At 38.7% G+C, this 20,223-nt stretch overlaps 1 protein-coding gene across 7 annotated transcripts in view; it reads right to left on the bottom strand.

Annotated features, from left to right (window-relative positions):
• LOC126913996 (glutamate receptor ionotropic, kainate 2-like) overlaps nt 1-16,410 on the bottom strand; it is a 113,678-nt gene extending 97,268 nt beyond the window's left edge. For all 7 annotated transcript variants that reach the window (XM_050717351.1, XM_050717353.1, XM_050717352.1 and 4 more), the window contains exons 1-2: nt 16,144-16,410; nt 9,531-9,726 (exon numbers count right to left, since the gene is read on the bottom strand). In XM_050717351.1, coding sequence (XP_050573308.1) covers nt 9,531-9,615 — 85 coding nt within the window. In that variant the 5' untranslated portion in view covers nt 9,616-9,726; nt 16,144-16,410. The remainder of the gene's footprint in view (nt 1-9,530; nt 9,727-16,143) is intronic.
• Nucleotides 16,411-20,223: the final 3,813 nt, after the last annotated feature.

Below are 20,223 nucleotides of genomic sequence, written 5' to 3'. Positions count from 1 at the left end.
CATTTTTATTGCAAATATATTTCATTTAAGAAGATTGCAAAAAATTAAGTTTTCCAATTATTTGTATTTAAACTATTCTTGATTTATACTCCATGAATTTCCAGAGATACCTATAGTTAATTTTTACGTGTCCGGAGTAAACTACCGTCTTAACGGAATCAATCGGAAAACGATCCACGAATCATGAAATTAAACGATAAAATTCGAACGATAATCGTGCAAGAAATGCAGGATTGAATAAAAAACGAAGGATTTCCATATTGGTATTCAATGATCGTGTTAAATATTAAAACTCGGCGATATATTTCGTGGATAAACGTCCACCTCGTGTACGTATTTTAAACGATGCGAATAAGTTGCAGGATCTTTAATCTTCCCCATATTTGTGAGCACTTTTTTCTACTAGCATTTCTTTCGAGCCATCCCGGAAATCACGGTAGGAACGAGAAATGGATGGTAACGACCTCGTTTCAGAATAACGCTCGCAATTTTCCTTCTCCAGAAAACAATTAACGTTCTTTTTATACGATGTACTCTCTGTGATTAGAATGCGATACTGACGAACGCGTTAGCGAGCTTTGTACATTCGTCACGCCAATTCTACTGCGTTTGTCGAAAGATGTGCACCAGGAAATTCGGGCTGGTTCATAGGTGGCACAAGGACACAGCCGCCGGGAGACAATGAGAGGGTCAGGTTGAATAACACGTCAAGCCAAAGTGAATTAGGGTCGTTGATAACCCTGGAAAACATATTTAGCTGTCCGCCAAGGCTCGCCGCTGCGGGGATATCTCAAAAGGTATTATTACGGCGGATGAAAAAAGGGTTGAAACCTGGCTTCTCGTGAAACAGAATGGAACGTGATAAGCTTGAATTGTCGTTGGATTCCACCATGATTCATATGACCGGCATGTAAGTGGAAAAGTAGATTACAAATTCGCAGCTTTGCGACGATATATTTGACATGGTATATGTTTTTATCGTGTTTACTTTCGCGGATAATTCTTGTGACGATAAAATTTGGGTTAAATAGTTCAATGTGTATCAAATATTGACTACTTTTGAAAGACGCACACATGCAGTGAATAAATACAGCTTCAGAGTTTGTTGCTTGAATTCCTTGCAACATTACAATTTATTTCTACGCGAGTTGTTTTGCGGCAGTCAGGTCAAAGTACTAGAGTTCAGAGGAACGAGCAGGTTGAAATGTGGAAATGAATTTAAACGCGGTACGTTTATCTAGACTCTTGGATTTCCACGAGAATCACGTGAACAATTCGCGACCAAGAAACAAGGAATTTCCTTCCACTCATAAGGTATATAGTTAAAGGTTTAAGGATGTCTGAAACTATGACAAAGACGAAGGGTTGATCGTTATTGTGTTCCATTTTGTAGGAACAGATCTTTCGAGTGAGAAAGGAGGATTACACGTCGCCTTTTATTAATTGGACAAAGTCGATTGGATAAAGTTTAGTGGGAAAATCCAAAAAGGATTTGAAAGAAGAGATAAATGGTTGACTTGTTGCGGTTTCAAAGATACGCATAAGCAATGTTACGGTGTCGCCAGCCGTATGTTTCCTGAATACAGAAATGCATGTAGCGCTGGCGAAGAACGACATGTCGCGTGAGATCGATGTTCCTGCCACCGAATCATTTCCCTCGGCGTTCTGGGTTTTCATCTTTGGCTGGCTGCACATTTCTCCAACAAGTAATCCAGTTAAGTCGTTGCGGTTCTGTTAATTTTGTGGACACGAGGCGAGCATCCGTGTTGCTTAGAATTCCACTCGTGTTACGCGGAAACCGAAGCTTCCGGTTACCGTTACGAGTGTCTTATACGATACGTTTGGGGTAACAGCGTGTGCTTAGCTGGTTGGACGTGACGATAGAGTGAATTTCCTCTTTCAGTTCAACCTTACCAAGTTTCCAACGACGATGTAAGTTATTACTTTTCTGGCGGTGCATTTTTACTAGGAATAATAATTTTCGTTAAATTGTATGTTTCAAATTAATCAAAATGTTGATACGAAAATTTAAGGATGTGTTAAAGAAGTTTTTAATTGAATCCAAGTATATTACATGTTGCACCATTTCTTATGGCTACAAGAATTTAACATGTACTATAAAAATGAAATGTAGAAGCTGATGAAAAACGCTTCACTCGTATATCATTAAAAAAATATCAATGGAGCAAAATAGAAGATTATATTAGAAGGCGAAGCATAAATGAAAATTTGTCTTTCATTGAAGAATCTGCCAGTAATATTATATTACAAATAGTCGATAACTTATCTTCGCCTATCCTTTATAAGAGTTCTATTAACAGACATGAAGGGAAAGGAATGACGTGTCAAGAAGGGGACGAAGAAGCCATAACCCGTCAACTCGTCGCAATCTCCATCTCTATCACGACTTGCTAAACTAATGGCAATAATCCATCATCTCTATCGACGACTTGTAGATGACAGCAGGTCGATGATTTCTTCTGGATTCCCTGCTCCAATTTCAAAGTCAACTCGTGTAACTCGATACTAGCTAGGGAAAAAAGTCAGTCCCTCACCTCGGAGAGGTTAATTCGTTCGACCCTTTAGACGAGAACTGTCAGCTTTTATTCAACTTTACTTCCAAACACATTGTGGAAGTAAGAACTTTATAAAAAGCGGAGCTGATCATCCCATTACAAGAGGCGACATAAAGCTTCAAATATTCAAAATATGTATAGGTGTCTCATACTCGAAACTTCACCAAAATAACTTCCCTAGAAATTCCGTATAAGCATCGTGTACAGACCATCTATGAATACATATCTTTGCTCGAAGATTTACACATTCTGTTCGCTCAAATGCAAAAAATCTTCGTCTCCGCTCGAGTTCGACCACGTCTGGAATATCCGGCGAGGCTTGTCTCTTTTATGGGCGACACGAACAATTTCAAAATTTTTCCGCAAGCTCAACCAAGGCGAGACGGTAACCCACTTACATGCAAAATCGTTCTTCCGCTCGGTTTATCTCGTCGTTTTCTACTTCCCAAGCGTTCCGATCTCTTTCCTGTCGTCTGCCAGCCTCCCAAACCGTCTACTACGCGTCGTCCATCCCTATCCCTATTCTATTTCGACCGAGACGACGAGCGTCTATGAACGACGAGACGCAATCGACCAACGTCGTGACGCTTTCTCACTTTCACGGAAAAGACTTGCGTGAAAGTTGAACGGTTCATTCTCCCGTGAAAACGCCGCTTAACAACTGATAGCTTCTTCGACACGATTGTTCAAGGACATTTGGCCATTTAATCCGCGTTCCCATCCAGAACTAATTTTAATTGGACGCATCGATTTAAACCTTACATTGACGAGCAAAATATTTACGCTTGTTTTTAAGAGTTATCACGCGTATTTTTCTTTTCATGTTTATAAACTCGGTGATAATGTGCCTCTTAATCGATTGCTTCACGCAGTTTAGGAATGCGAAAAGAAAATATGCGATGCCTTTTAGAAAATGTAAAGTGACAAACTTTTTATCAAGAGATATTTACTTTTTTTACATTAGATTCTTCACTTAATATTAATAAACTTTCGTTCGTGAAATTTTTGTTAAATCTTGTAATCGTAAGTCATAAGAAGAAAAAGATTATACGTAGAATTATCAAATTGCAAATAAATTATAGGTGGTAATCTGTCAAAATGTATAGTGGATAAACATTGTCAAAACATAAGTCAGTGTAGTTTGAATATCACACAGGACGTCCGATCAAAAAGAGATCACCTTTCCAGCGGATAATTTACGAACGTTGATCGTCCGAGAGTTCCAGCAAATATTTACACGGGACACCGTGATGTTTGCAAACCCATCGGGCCAAGTTCGGGTTGCCTGATCCCCCGCGAGAAAGCTCGCCTCGTGGTCCGTGTGGAGAAGCTTGCGAGGCTAGTATCGACCAGTCGAGAGAATAATCGTGCCGACCGGTCATTTGACGTTATTTATGGATGTGCAGAAGGGAGGAGGTAAACATCGTTTATTGTTCTCTGGAATAGAGATAATATTCAACGTGAAATAACAGAGGAAAAACAAAGATAATTTCCTTAAGAAGCGCCTTGGAAATTCTCGACGAGTAGATTTCAGTTCCAGTCAGTTTCCCTGAGAAGTTAATAGCTGAAATTAATCGATCGTACCCCCGTGTAGCGAGAGTCGCTTCGCCAAGTTCACGAGGGTTCTCGAAAAAGAGAACCGCAAATAAATACAGACCATTAGTCTACCGGATGAAGATAATATCGAACAGGGAAAAAGGTAACTGTGAGTGAAAAGGGAGATTGAAAGGATACACTTATGAGAGTCTGGAAAGTTCGTGACCACTCATCTGAGTTCCAGTCGAAGATCTATTTACGAAGATCGAGCCGCAGGAGGAAAGATTTTATGTAGCGCCAAATTTTATAATATTATACAAAGATTTAATGTAAGAAAAAGAAACATTTAATCGGTTGAGAGCGTTATCGTTTCAGAAATAGCGGTAAGAATTGAAACTAAGATTCATTCGCGTTTGTCAAATTGAAACCGTGGAAGCGCGATTCGATATTACAAGCTGAGTTAGTACTACGAAAACCAGTAGTGCGAGACATGGAATATTGATGTTTCGAGAGTACTATTTGATATTTATAAAAGATTACACCTCATCGACGTCCATATAACGCTTTACATTTATATTTCAATATTTCATCAAGCACAGCTTTAAATCCTTAGGAAAGGGTATGCGGTTGAATTCTTGTGCACTAGATAGAATCTAGTCTATCGATCCTAACTACAGAAGCAGTCGATAATGCTGCCGAGGACCGAGAAATAATATATCAATCGTCCATAAATTATCCCGTGGAAATCCTGGTAGAGATTGTGGTGCGCTGATGTTTCGGGCGCCACGTAGTCGTAACTACCCTCCGTGTTGCCTTCCTCTTCCGGTTCCACCCAGTCTTGATTCCCAAAGCCCGTCTTTCTCTTTACTCCACTCCTTGCGTGCTTTCTTTCTTTTCCATCCTGCCACCCCATTATATTATCCTGGGATCTACGTTGTTAGGGACACAAGGGGACAACGAAAGCCCATCAAGAGGATCTCAACGCGAGGCAGGAAGTCGACGGGAAAATGGAGAAGCTGCTGTTCCGGCATTTACATACCGTTCCAACGTTGTCCTCTTTGCAATTCCTGTCACTTTCTTGCGCCCTCTAATATTGCGGCCAACCCATACTACGCTCTCAAATGCGGAAAGAAAGTCGAGAAACAGAGACGATTGTTTCACCTCGCGAATATATACGAGACTATGGCGTTCGTTCTCGAAATCGGCCACCGCTTTTTTGTTTAATAGTTCTTGCGGGATAGGGAATACGTTTGGTTTGTGCTCTGGAAATTTTGATGTCGAATAATCGTCCGTGGTTCGTAGCATTTTAAGAGCAAGAAAGGTTGAAACTATAATAAATGGTACGAAATTTTGCGATGCGTGAACAAGTTAAATGAGAGGAAACAGTTGTAGCGAACATGATAAGATTTCGAAATAAGAATTCGTTGGATCGTGTATGGCGCAGGTGTTGTCTCTATCAATCTTTTCTCGACGACCCAGGCCACACTGTGGAAAAGTACACAAAAGCAGGGACAATAAAAGTCGTAGAACGTGGAAGATTTGGGAACGAGTAGCCGAACAAGTGGGAGTTAACCACGTCTCCCCTTTGTTGCCGAACTTAGTCCATTTATTCACCCTCTTCGCTCGTCACTCGTCACAAGGCAGGATGAAAACAGCACAAGGAAGATCTTGAGAGGAAAGACGGCGGATATCCAGGGTGATTCTCTCGGCGAGTGACAAATGTGATCTTTCGAAATGTCTTCACCTCGATCTCGTTGAATGTGCAAAGTAGAATCTCGCAGATGTGAAAAAACGGCTTGACGTCGAACGCTTGTTTTTCTTTCTTTTGTCGTGACTACCGTGGTATTCTTTCCTGTACGAACCAACAGCCTTGTTCTGCGATTCTTCACGCTCGTAGCACGTTTCAAGAAAGGAAACCGTAAAGAGGGAAACATCGTAGCTCGTTTAACGAGGACAAAGACGAAGCGAAATTTTTATGTAGCAAATGAGAACGAACGCGAGTCTGAAAAAGTGGAAACGGAACGAGGAAATATGAACGGGCAGTGGGCCTTGTATACCGGTTTTGCATTGTATTTAATTATCGAGCGATGCTTTTGAGGGATACCCCCGTCTGTAGAAAAGCAGGGCTTGACTCTAAAGATAAACAAGGCGGAGCAACTCGTTTAATATACATAAGTCAATGGGATGAAAGGCGTTCTATTTAATTCTTCTCTCTGGCTATTACATTACCACGGCAAGATAAAAAGCCACCTTCCTGGAAGAGTCAGCTCCCCATCGAAAAAGGATACCGCATCGTTTGTAATAATAAGTAAACAGACCAGGGGAGGAAACACAAGGAAGTAGAATGTTTAACCATCCGCATCTTTTTATTCTTTCAGCAAATCCTCCATGAGTTTTTAGCCTCTAAAGGCGAAATCTTTTCGAGGGTACGGAAGAACAAAGAAAGAGACTGCTTGTTCACTATTCATTTGCAGTGAGTTTCGTCCAGAAGACAGAGACTCGGGGAGACTAAGAAAAGGGAATCGTCTGGTCTTACGCGTCGCTATATTGCCAGGTACGTTGCTGCTACGCTAAAACTTCTCTGAGCCCGGTAATGTCATTTCGAAGTAGTTGGAAGTTACTATACCGTAGCTGTTCTTCCTATCTAACGTCGCCAGAAAATGTTTAAACCTGAGGCCCATTTTTGGTAGTTAGCAGCTTTTTCGTCATAAATCGTTTCGTTATAAATCATTTCGCGAAAAATCGTCAATGAGTCAACGACATCCGACGAGATGAAATGTCATTAATTTTCTTGGAGTACGGAAAAAAATTCCCCTCCAGGAAAATTTCCGAGAAGGATTAATTGGATATTCAAATGCAAAGGAAATATGTAATATTCCTTGAATGCTAACGGCTACTTTTTTTTACGAAAAAAGAGAGACGGATGTTAATATCGCACGAGATGGTTAATTAAAGCGGAATGAGGTAGACATCACTGGTACAGACCGCGGAATAATGTTCATTATTAAATGATTTATGACGGTCCATTAACTGAGCCTCTCGTTGACCTATGAATTTCGACGTTGTTGCGGCAAATGTTGATCCTTTTAAACACTATGTGTTTTGAGCGTGCTTGTTGTTGTTCGATGTACTTGATCGAACAAAATTGCTCGAGGAAGATTGCGCGACCAATTTGGCAAGGCTACAAGCTAACATAGAATTGATACAATCGTTCGTAAAAACGAATCACCTCAATAAAAATTCACGAGTGATTTAAAAAAGAAATAAAATTTCTAAATATCGATACAATTGCGTGATCTAGCCAAAATAATCGACGAAACTTTATTAAGATTCATCGAGCTTCAATGAGCTCCGCTGAAAGCTCCCATTCAATGAAAAGTATCGATCGTGTCTAATTAATTGACTTTAACCCTTTTCTTTGCGATACCTAAGTGCGTCCCGGTATAGGATCGTTTCTGATGCCTAAAGGACCCCTGCATACCAAACTTGGATGCCTCCAGGGGCATCCAGCAGTGGAAATTCAATTTCACTGGAAACGCGAGGCGAAACAAGATTTAGCGAGACGCACGATAGATGACACGAGACACGGTGCATCATACTGTAAGACAAATATCGAACATTTCATGGCGTGTGACTTCCAGATCGATGATATCTACTGAAATCCAAATGTTTCATCGGTATCATACGGAATCAGAATGTTTGATATTTCTTGAAAACGACACCCGAATTTCCGGAGAACGAGCCAGGAACGTAGAATTTTGTGCCGAATTACCACGATATAAGCCGAAGAAATATACGCTTGTTGACATCTAAAAATACCTAGCTACACGAAAATGGATTGTGCTGGAGTTTATCATGGCTATATAGATGAAATATAGATCGAATTTACGAAGCGTTCAATTTTAAGAATACGACGTCCATTTTTACGAATTCCAATGCCCCTAATCTAGAATGTATGGTCTGTAATACTCTGTAAACTTCGACCAAGTTGGCGTTTCTATCTAAAAGCTCTTACTCGGATATACATAGACACTTTTATTTGAACCACAGTAGCGCATCAGCTATAGCATTATACAGCAGCAGCTGCAATATGCAGCAAATTTGATTCAAATTTGACCAACATAATCGCGATAGACGTATCCCATTACAGTGCTAATGAAATTTCAAGATGTTTTGTATAACAAATATCCAATTCATAAAAGAATACTTTCGTGAACCATTGTATACGGTAGAAATATAGTAACTGGGAAACTATCCGAGCTACATTTCGCTCGAACAACGTGGTCACGTACATATTACTAAGTGGAACGAAGGAGCTGTCCTGGTTGCAACTTCGTCGGATTGCATTAAGAAGTTCAATTTATCGAGTTACATCCTCAACTTTAAGATCGCTGGAATACTAACGACTCGGCAAGTCGCATTTTATTTCTCGCCTTCTCGTTTTGCGTTAACGAGCTCGGTCCTTTCCTCCGTCCATCGAACTTCGATCGTTTGAAAATGCGTTCGATAACGAACTTCGACGAAATTCTGAATATTTAAGCAAGACGTAAATTATGAAGGAAACGAAGCGTGCATGAACACGGGTAATTTTTCGCGAACAGAGTTAGTTGTCAGGAGGGGAAAGAAAGTCAGTAAAGTTTGCGGGCAAAAGGACGTCACTCGAAGAAACGAGACCGTCACAACCTTTCGCTAATTCTTCGCTTAAAATGTAAGACCTTTCCACTCCACTTTGTTGCCCTGTACTTTTCTGGGGATTACAGACGGTGTTCTTACTTATTTTGTCCCTGTCGACATGTTCCTTGATTGCTTTGTTGCATAACATAGCTTTTTGCTTGACCACGTTTCGTTAGCTAATTTTATATCATAGAGAGTTTTATAAGCAAAGAACCTGTTTCTGAGGCTTTTACTAACGCTAAACATCTTTTAAAAAATTCTACATTTAAAGCAATAGTAAGCAACGTGGATTCGATTCTTAATTACTACCGAATTAGTGCCGAATTCTAACAAGGAATTTCCATTATAAATTTAGTAGCTATATAAAATAAATAATCATGAAATATTATATTCTCCCAACTTCTAATTCATATTCTTAATTCCACATTCAAGTTGGTACCGTACATGAAAATACGTGTCATACGCAATGAACGTGTTAAGAGAAAGTATTGACGTAAAATTGAAATCATAAATGACGGTACGTTCATATTTACCTCAAACTTCAGAAATTTTCCAAAAAGATAGAAAATAGAAGAACGCAACTGAATTAAAAATAATACAAAGAACCGAACAGAATTATGAATAAAATTTATTTCCTCTGACTTTTGAAACAACGATGGTATTAGCACTAATTCAATGTTCGCGACTCTCTTGTCGAAATTGTTAATTCAAACGAATAAAAAATCATGAATCAAATTGACTCACCAATCTTGACGACTGAGGGTAGCGCTGTGACATTGAACAGCAGCTGAAGCACGAAGACGGTGGCTACCAGGCAGCCCAAATTCATAGCTCATCTCGAATGCTCACCGTTGCGGCCTCTCTTGTTGGCCCTTTACACGCACACCACCTCACCAATCACGTCCGAGAGCTAGCACACACGACGCTCCTGTGCATTTACCTGAAAGCAAGTTAACAAAGCTCGGATGAGCTTGCAGGTTCTCTGGTGCATTTCGCTGCTGCGACCACAACGCGACAATCGCCGGAGAAAACGCTTCGTACTGCGTGCACCGTACACCCAGCAATGACGCTAATGTATAAACTTCGCGTGATAATAATACGAGTTCCCTTAAACTCGCTTTCAGCGAATAGTCCGTACTAAATCTTTCCTTGCTCCATACCCTGTTGCTCTTTAAATTCATTAATTTATTCTTTCTTGGAGTTTAAATATATCTTTTTATCGAGGGATTTTTTTAGAGGAATTTACACGTAAGTTAGGAAATTCATTTTTAGAACCATTCCATGGATATTTAATTAAGGATATTTTAATAATATTTCGCGTATTTTAGAAAAAAAATGAAGTTCTCGGCTTTTCATAATTCCCTCTCTATATTTCCCTCTTTAGTCTCTCGTTAGTGCAGCTAATTTTCCTTTAATTTTTTCCACGAAACAATATTCGTTTCAAACAAATACGCCTTTTTTTACTAAATTGAAAATATTTCAAAGTAATTTGACATACAACAATATTACAAGAAAAGTGATATTTTTCGTGCACATTTAAGCTCTTCTGGGTAAAGTACAATGTTAGCAACTCTCTATGGAATATCTCCAAGATTTAAGATTCCAGATCTTTCGTTAAATTATTTACGCGTTTATGAAACAAGGATAATAGCCAATTCTGCGACCATAAATAATCACTACGACGCAAAATTGGCGGAATAAGCATCGGCTCAATATGGCAGTCATATCGCTTTATGCTTTATTACAAGTCGGCTTGGTAATTACCGTAAATTAATGTGAGCAGATGTGCGAGCACGCTGGAACAGAATTACTGATTGTCGAATTATTCGAGCTCAATCATTTATTCGATATTCCGAATAGATTGTAGCAAATTACATGGACCAGGAAAATCTTTGTCGACATAATAAGAACCGTTTTCATTCAGTTTTTAATCCTGTGCAATTAACGCTTTAAAATACGTTTTTCATCTCCTCCATATAAATAGCTCATTCACATTTATTCCTCCAAGCAGTTTCAACTATATTTAATAAAGACGTTTAAAGTACTTAGCTCAAAGTACGAATTCATTCAGTAAAATATGTACGCGTTTCATTGACCCAACAGGATCGTTAAACTCAGGGTTAAGATAGCGATTCAAAATTTTTTACTTTCTCACCCGGGAGCTGATATTTCTTGGCCAATTGAAAACTTCGTATTACAAGTTATACATTAGAAAGTTCACATTGGTACCACAGCGACTGAAAACGTGCCAAATTTCTTTCAACGCTACAGCTATATTTACGTAAATGCAGAATGAAAGAACACACTACCCCGACATGAAATACCGGAATATTTTCACTTTGCTCTGAATATGCTACAGTGACCTGTATTGCGTGCCTCAAACCAGACGCAATGTTTCTCATTGATCGTAGAAAGAGAAGCCGCGCGGCGATTCTACGAGCATTGTCGCAGAATTTACATTTTGCACACGACACCCGCAGCACCCTCCAGGTCGGAATTTATTGTTGCAAACATTCTCATTCGCGCTTACGTGTATTCCTGGCCTCGAGCGTAACGCCAGCCTTGTAAAATTGAAATTTATTCACCGAATTTCAGCATTTTCGAAATCATTTGCAGCGGGGCGCCACGCCACGCCTGACACAAATGAAACGCATGAGAATTGGTTAACGCGATATTTGAACTGGTTCGATAATAATCAGTAGCTCTTTTTTCAATCGTTTCTATTTGCTCGTTTTTTGTATTATCCGTAGATTGATTTTATTCTTTTAGCATTTTTGTCGTTGTTTGAAATTTAAATTTCCTCCGAAAATTGTTGTTAGAAATGTTTTTGCACCGATTTGTTTCATTATTTTTATTAATCCAGGAATATTACTGAACACGAACAAACTTCGTTTACTGTATCATCAAAGATACCGCTATTATACGAGAAAAGTCAGTAAAAATAATTTACGATTTCTAATTTGTGGTTATTAAAGCCTTGCTAATAATATTAATTAAATTATGCAAGAGCACCTAGTTCATTATCAACGCGGAACGATATTTTCTATGAAACGTGGCAAAATAAGACAACAACGAGTAATCGATAAAAGCAAAATGCAACAGTTGGCGATACACACCGAGCGCATCAATATCACCACGAATGTTAATGGACAAACGATATTTCGATATAAGTTTATCGACATTTTTCTCCAATTTCAATGTCACTTATCTAGCCGTAAAAAAGAAATGGACGATCGCTCTCTATTTTCGCGGCAACTCGATAAATGGTTAGTCCGTTGGCTACCGTACGACTCGTAGATAGCAGGGTCGAAGAATTTGTCTTAGGGATTTCGTCCAATTTATTTCACTCTGTGTCTCGGCCATTGGCCACCGTGTAAACTCGACCTCGTGTTAGTCACAAATCCTCCTACGACAACCACCAAGTACTTGTTACCTATTAAGAAGTAACAATTTCTTCCCGAACAAAGAATTATCCGACTCTAAATAGATATAAACCGTATCAAACGTACAACGGCGCACGCCATTAAAAACGATATCCTTTCATTATATCTTGTCTCTATCATTTTATTATCCAAATCTCAGGCGTATAAATTGCGAATTCCAGATTCCAGCTACACGGCGGTTCAATCGATGCGAAAGTACCTCATTAAACGTTATTCGGTGTCTCGAAAATAAAGCCGCGAAATTGCGTCATTGTCTGGCCGCGTCTATCGATAGTTGGTCCGGCTGGTAGACTTTTTATTCGACTTTAATTCAATGTAACGATTGTTTCACGGGTTAGAAAGAATTCTAGGAAGTTGCGTGGCTTCTTACTGTCGCTTTAGAAGAAACAATGCAACGACTTTCGGCCGGCGATAACGCGACTTGGTGTATTCGAAGATAGTTTCAGACTGGTAGACTCGTTGGCGACTATCTTTGGGCTCGCTCCATTTTCGCGTTCGAACTACGTTTTTACAACGCGAATTCGACATCTACACCCACGATTTTTCTCCCCTGAATAATATTGGTTACATGTTAAACGAAAATAACATTTTCTCTGAAGAAAAATACGAGGTGGTCGAATTGAAGCGTGTGTTGTTTGAAAAATTATCGCGAGTCGCGGAGAGGCAAGTATTATCACGTTATACAGTGATTTTTATGTCTTCCCCATGGTGTTTAAATCTCTCGTCTATTTGTGCTAACTGAGAAACGTAAGCACATTAGTTGATTCGACCGAGGTTATTTACACTGCCGACTATAGAATATTTTGGTAGAATATTTTAATAGAAATGGGAATTTAAGCAAACACCAGGCGAAGACAGTGAAAGGGCAAAGGCGTAAATTTCGTGGTGAACCTTTGCAATTTCAACATCCCGGATTGTTTCGCTGGAAAATAAACGAGCGGCAATTAGGCAACCCGTAATTAGAACAGTTGAGCCGAGAAAGTTGCACGTTACCGATAAATAACGTTTTCCTTCCTTCGAATGCTAACTGCGCTTTCAGGTGAAAATAATATGACCGTTAAACAAAAGGGATTCGAATCTTATATTTCTTCGATTCAATTTCGTCGTGTCGCTTCATCCGGCCATAATTCGTATCCGCTATAAAAACGTTCTAATCGCATCGAGAAAGGGAAGAAAATAACCGATATGGAAGATAAGAAAAGTTTAGGAAAGAAAAGAAGAAGGACTGATCCATCCCACGCCACGCTTTGAATATCTCTTCTCTTCTTTCTTCTTTTATCTATCTGAACCCTTCTATCTCATCCCCTTGCTCAACACCTTTGTCAGCCACCCTTTCTTTTGTGATTTATGATTGCTCGAAGCATCTTGCCGAGATCATCTAGAAAGCCTCGGGATAAGGAGATAGAGGAAATGTTGGATCGACAGTTCTCTATCTTTCCTCTTCATCGAATAGAAACATGGTTATTTCTTTGGGGAAAAAATATACACTGTCTCGCGAAAGTATTTAGGTAGTTACTAGAAAAACCATCTATATCCATGTTGTATGTGTATTATAACATATTTAGAAATTTCAGTAATTTCACTGTAGTAAGACACGACCATTGAGATTATATCGGTCAAACTTGAAACTAATCTGAAAATATCTACAGAAATTACAAGACATACAATTATAGTTTATTTTTGAAATTAAAAACTTGCCAATCTTCAATCGGAAATGGACAAAGAAAAATTCTCATTATAAAATGCAACGTTACGTGAATCAATTGTGAAGCAAGATATACACGCATCAAAGGGCCAGGAATTTTGCAATATTTCGCATGACGATCGACGGGAACTGATTTTCGCTTATGCGGGCGATTCCACAAAAGGTTCGACAGTAGATGGTTACGTCAGCTCTTACAATAGCTTCATCGATTGCGAGCATTGTCCTTTTTTTATCGATCGTGTTATCTAGTCACGTGCCATTGAAAGATTCGCGGAATTAGGCAGCGACTCGTACGAAATAAGCGGGTGAAATATTTAAATACGTCGCCTGACTGAATATCAAATCCTGTCTGTGCTCGACGTTCAAAATTTATATTTGCTGCTTGTTGTTCTCTTCAGTCCTTTTCCTCTCTCGCTCTCTCTCTATCTTTTTTTTTTTTTATTTCGGCGGAGTGCACCTCTGCCATCATAAATCTAGAACTCGTGGAAAATTACGAGGCTAATATTTCGAGTCTAGTTTTATCATTATTCTGTCTCAACGTTACTTTGATTTCGTGACTTGGAATAAAAATATAGTTTAATAAATTGGGACAGGAAAGGGCTGGCAACGTTTCGCCGCGTCGCGAAAGTTAATAAAGAAACCCGCCATGTTCCCTTCGTGTTTTCTTGTAACCTTCGTTTAAAAATTTGACGTCGCACTGATTACGGGGAAGCGCGATTCGTGGATCGAATTTAATTCGACTGGCAGTTCTACGGACTATCGGCAGCTGGTAGAGTACGTTTCCGTTTTGATCCACGTAGAAAAAAGAAAAAAGAAAGAAATATGATCAACAGGCTAACGAATAGTGAAAACAATGTGAATGAGATATCTTTTGTATGTAAAATTATTTTTTGATAAATTTCTAGATCACTTCGTTTAAAAAAATTAAAAGCTCTTTCATTGTCCTTCCAAAAGCATCTCAATGAAACGTGTAACTAATTACCAAGCAATCAGCAACTACGAGTACCTGATACAAATGGCGAAAATTTCAAACGTAATAAATGTAGCAATGAATCAACAGCGCTGGCTGCTTCAAATAAATTACATGGAGTAAACTACGTGCGGGTTGCTTGGCAGGCGTCATTTGTACCGGTTCGCCAGGCATAATTTATTCGCGAATTACGCGTCAATGCATCTGCCGTGCAGGAAAGCGCGACGAATAGTCAATTGTAAAATTGTTATTGGTGGTCCAAGTCTAAAATACGTCCTGCTACCGTAATTTACCTCGGCCCATACCCTTCGTCGCGACCCTCTCGCCGGGTATAAGCGGTCGAACGACATTAAAGCTTGTGCCATTGTTCCGACGTGTATTCACTCCGAACTTCAACCACCACCGATGTCAGTTGGCACAGGGTTGGCTGGGATAACCGGCCAACCTATCACGCGTCAAAATAAACCTTGTTTCGCCGAACGCGCGGCAAGTCACGTGGAAAAAATATCGCGGACAAATACAGACAGCGTGAAAAAATACGATGTCAGGATAGTTCACGTCATGTGAGCCACGGTTCTCCGATATTTACCGACGAACAAATCAAGTGTGGACACGTTCGTTTTACCAAGAAATTGGGCCAGATATGTTACGAGATTCTGCGTGTGTTACGCTCTGTTTCTCGTTCGTACATTTCGAGGGATTCGCATTTCGATGATTATTAAAGTGTATAATTTAACCTCTTACCATGTAATATTGAATCACACGTGTTTCGAAGAAAAATTCAGTTCTGAATTTCAATTTTCAGGTCGAAAAGTGTTAAATATAAGTTACACGAATATTCCGATGTTGGAAATAAGAATATCTAACACTCATATATGCAGGTTACTACCAAAAGAAGCATAGAGATCGAAACGAATTTAAATGTGAGAAACAGGTTAGATATTATTGGCTTCGTCTTATTTAAGAACTCGAATCGGGGCATTCTATTGGATGTTCGAAGGTGTTCCGACCCAGATATTTAAACCGCGAATAGCAATACCGCGTAAATAATTCATATATTCGACTGTTATATTTAATTGGTCGATTCTGTCGCCATATTTAATTTCGGTTTCTAACGGTCACTCAAGATCGACACTGACACTATGTGCTTTTTAGTTTTCACAAGTTTCTGCTTATTCAAATAGTTACACAGTTTTAAACGATCTGAAACGTAGTAAGGAACAGGTTAAATGTACTCACGAAGCTTTATTGCGTGTGTCAAGTGTTGCCAAGCTGCTGCGTAGGCCGAGGGACGCGGTGTCGTGGGAAATCGATGGATTTACCGATGGACACGTGACGATCGGTGGAGGATTTTCGAAAAGGTGGACGCAGAAGGGCATGCGTGGTCGGTTTCGTTCCCGCGGCACGCGTAAACATAACCTCTATGGCGGTCGAATTTTCATCGCGACGACATAAACACAAACACCCTATCGAGGCAGCGGCCGGCGCGCGACTGCCACTAGTCCTCCGGCCGTCGACTCGCGAAACTACCCGAAATCAACCGATCCGCGTTTCGAGCCGGCCACGTGCTCCTGCCTCTGTTACACATGCGCCTTCCCACGTGCTCCGTCTATCCTATAAGAATACCGCTAAAGTACTAGTCAGATGCAACATTTTCTGTTTTCCTTTAATGGACTTTTAATTAAAGTTTTTGAAATTCAAAGCGTTATAGCGCTTTTTAATCATTTTGTTTTGAAACAGTGGTCTAACCACGAAAAACTATGTTTTAATTTACAGCTGCATAGATTATTAAATATAAATTAGATTTTTTACATTTTTTGAAAGTATAAACTGTACAAATTCAAAATATTTAAAACAAAAACTGGATTATATAAGTAAAAAACTGATAATATATATGAATATAAAGATAAATACAGAAAATGAATAATATTTATCGGAAAATGTTATCGTTATTAATATCACTAAGACAGCTATTTGTATGTATATTTACTTATATCTACAGTTTTTAACAAAGCTAACGCTTCCTCTAGGAGCTGTCCAGTACTTTCACATTTTTAATCCTTAAGCTACCTATTACGTGATTTGAAGACACCAAGAGCAAATCCTCCATACATTCCTTTTGAACATTTTCTTGTTCATCTAATCAAATTTTTTCAAAATGTCTGTTGCAAAGTCTAAATATGGATCTTCCTATACAACATTCGTGACACATAAAGTAATTCATTGTAAATAACATCATTTACTAGAAGAAGAAATATCGATCGTTAAATGGTATTCTTGAGGACGATAGAAATTGCTCACTTTCGTTTACATATTACTCCACTTAAACAATTTTCATAATAAATAGCAACCTAATTAAGGGTTAGGAACTTAATAACACTGAGAATTATGTAATAAGAAATGACAATTTTCGATAAATATTTCAATTTAAATGTTTGAAATCTTAAATAAAATAACGATTTTCGACGAATTTTTAAATTTAAATATCTGAAATTAAAACAATATAATGATTTTATACGAATTTCCAAATTTTAATATTTAAAAATTAGAACGATATTACGTTATTTATAGAATATTTCAATATAAATATTTGAGGTTTTTGGAACGGTATAAATATGGTTTCTTTATTAGCTTGAAAAAAAGACAGAAATGAGTTCTGATTTATTTTTCCCCTATTTAGAATTTCATTTTATTATTTTATTTTTAAAATATTAATAATTAAATACGCGATAATATTCTGTGAATATTAGATCAAAGTGTCATACAGCTTGCATACCATGTAGAGAATTATTGATTTCAACTGTAGAACAAAGTTAACAACTTCTCTTTCTTACTTCCTTGTTCCGCCACAACTTGGCCACAGGAAACGGTAACGACTTTTCAAGTAACGTTAAAGTAAAATTCATTTTTCGGAGTGGGGAGCGGTATTCGACAGTAAGCAGAAATGAAATTGGCATGACTTACAACTTTTACCATTGGGTACCGTTATACAAACTTCTTTCTATATTTTTGCACCGCAAATTTAAATTAACTTTTTGCTCTGCTGCGTATAATTCGGCTTGTTAAATATTTAACGAAATTCAGAGTCTGGCATCTGTAAATAATCTTATCTCCGACTAGATGAAAATTTCATAATAATTTCCCATTATTTACGCTAAAGATTTATAAGGCGAAAGTGATTGCAGAAGTTCATGAGAGTTTTAAAGAAACCTAGCAGTCGCTCAGATTAATTAGGACCAGACAAACAGAATTTTATATCCGTCTTTAAAACTTCTACTCTTTCTCCGCAAAGTTGATGCAATTCGAATCTCAGAACTCCTTGCATTAATGTATGTGCCCGTTATGCTGATCGACAAGGTTCTACGAAATCGATCAACGTCTCCACTGACACCACAATGGAGTGCATCAATTTGATGTACGTTCATCTATGCCCTACGTCATAATAAAATGAAAGTATAATTAAAAAGACAAACTCCTTATGAGTCGCTCGGTACATCATCACTACGCGCATCGGCATGAACTTTTTTGAAAGTGAACGCAACAAATCGATTTGGAATTGCTATACCACACGATCTGTTGGGACGTGCTGACGACATATCCCCACATGTTCGGTTTTGCCGATGGGATATGGAATTTTAGACGAGAAAATTAGTTTGTATTATCGATACAAAATGGTCGTGCTTATAAATGGAAAAATTATCGCACGCCGATTTTCTTTTTTTAAGATCAAAGGGAAGGTTAAAAAGGAGATGGTTCAGGGACGTCAAGATTTTATGAGAAAATGCACGCGAGAAGCCTTTACGAAAGTCTAGTAGTTATTACCTTTTTTACCATCCATCTCTCTGAACACATGCAGGAATAAGGAACACGTGTCGTAAACTAAAAGCAGATTTCAGCAACTTGCATATCTTCGTACGATCTGTATATAAAACGCCTGATTACCTGTAATAGATGAATATTTGCCTCTATCTTATGACAACTTTTACTCCACTAATATTAGCAATTTAAAGAAGATAACAATATTTTATAAAAACAAAATGCAAACTGGTCCAGGAGTGACGAATGACTTTCACATTTGAAAGTCTAATTAGAAGAGAAGCGTGAAAGGAAGCTAATTAGAAGAACAGAAATATTTAAATTCTTAAAAACATTCATGCCGATTATTCGAAAGTTTTATAGAGAAGAGAATTACGTACCGTTTTCAACATATTCGATGACTCAGGCAGCGATCGTTAGAGGTGAGATTTTCAGGATGTCGCCAAAGTTCTCCGTGGGGTAACTGCACCCCTAACTTTGCCTGGTTGTGTAACACCGACGGTGTGCAAACAGGGCAAGCATTGAACGCAACAGGTCGCATGACATTTATATTTCCGTGTAGATCAGGACTACGGTTTAGCCGGGACACAAACCCGTTGATAAAACGTAGGAATCGTGCTTTCGAACTGTTAGCTACAATTCCAAGTGAACGAGATAGTTGCTTGTATATCCGGAGGATGGCGACGCGCTCGAACTCGGCAAATGCTTCCTCTGCGACTTTCACCGATTCTTTTACAGCCACATCGGCATATGGAATTCCATTTTTTCTTGTTTATCTATACGACCTATAGAAACGCGCTACGGAATTTCATAGCGTTAAAATTCGCTTTCCATACACTTAAATATTGTTCTACGTGTTGAATTCCCATCCTCAACGATCACTTCCGGTTCTGTAGCTCTATGTCGCTATAAACTTCTATATGAGTACCAATATTTTGTTTTTTTTTATGGTGGAAGTTTATTACAATTTCGTTACTTTAAAAATTGTTTGTTTTCAAATCAAGCAAGTATACCTAGTAGGGTCGGATAATTTTAAGACGAGATCGAAGATTCTAAAACGGAGGTCGAGTAATAGGAAGAAACTGAAGTAAGAAAGTGGGATGACGAGAAGATGACATTGCGGTAGGAGAGTTGCCGGCATGAGACACGATTATCTCACTGCTTCAAAGCGAAAGCAAACTGCAGGCTTATTTAAAGCGGTGACTTCCGTATCCGACTTCCGTTCTTGCCCGGATTCCGTAAAATATCCGCAGGAAATTCCTGGTGCTTTCCGGCTACAATGCTGAAAGAATTTCATCACCACTAAAGAATACATTTTCTAGAAACAGATATTAGAAAGTGAACGTTTATTCTCACAAATTTATCGCTTCCCTTATCGACGTTCCACCGTTTCTTTCGTGCGATTAATTAACCAGCCGACTGGTTTCATACATTGTAATATGACACGTTCGCTGAGAGGTTTGCACGGTAGCTGATTAACACGACGAAGTACAATTCTGTGTT

Source organism: Bombus affinis, chromosome 3, assembly GCF_024516045.1.
Source record: "Bombus affinis isolate iyBomAffi1 chromosome 3, iyBomAffi1.2, whole genome shotgun sequence".
NCBI lineage: Eukaryota > Metazoa > Arthropoda > Insecta > Hymenoptera > Apidae > Bombus > Bombus affinis.
This window is presented reverse-complemented; position numbering and strand designations above follow the sequence as displayed.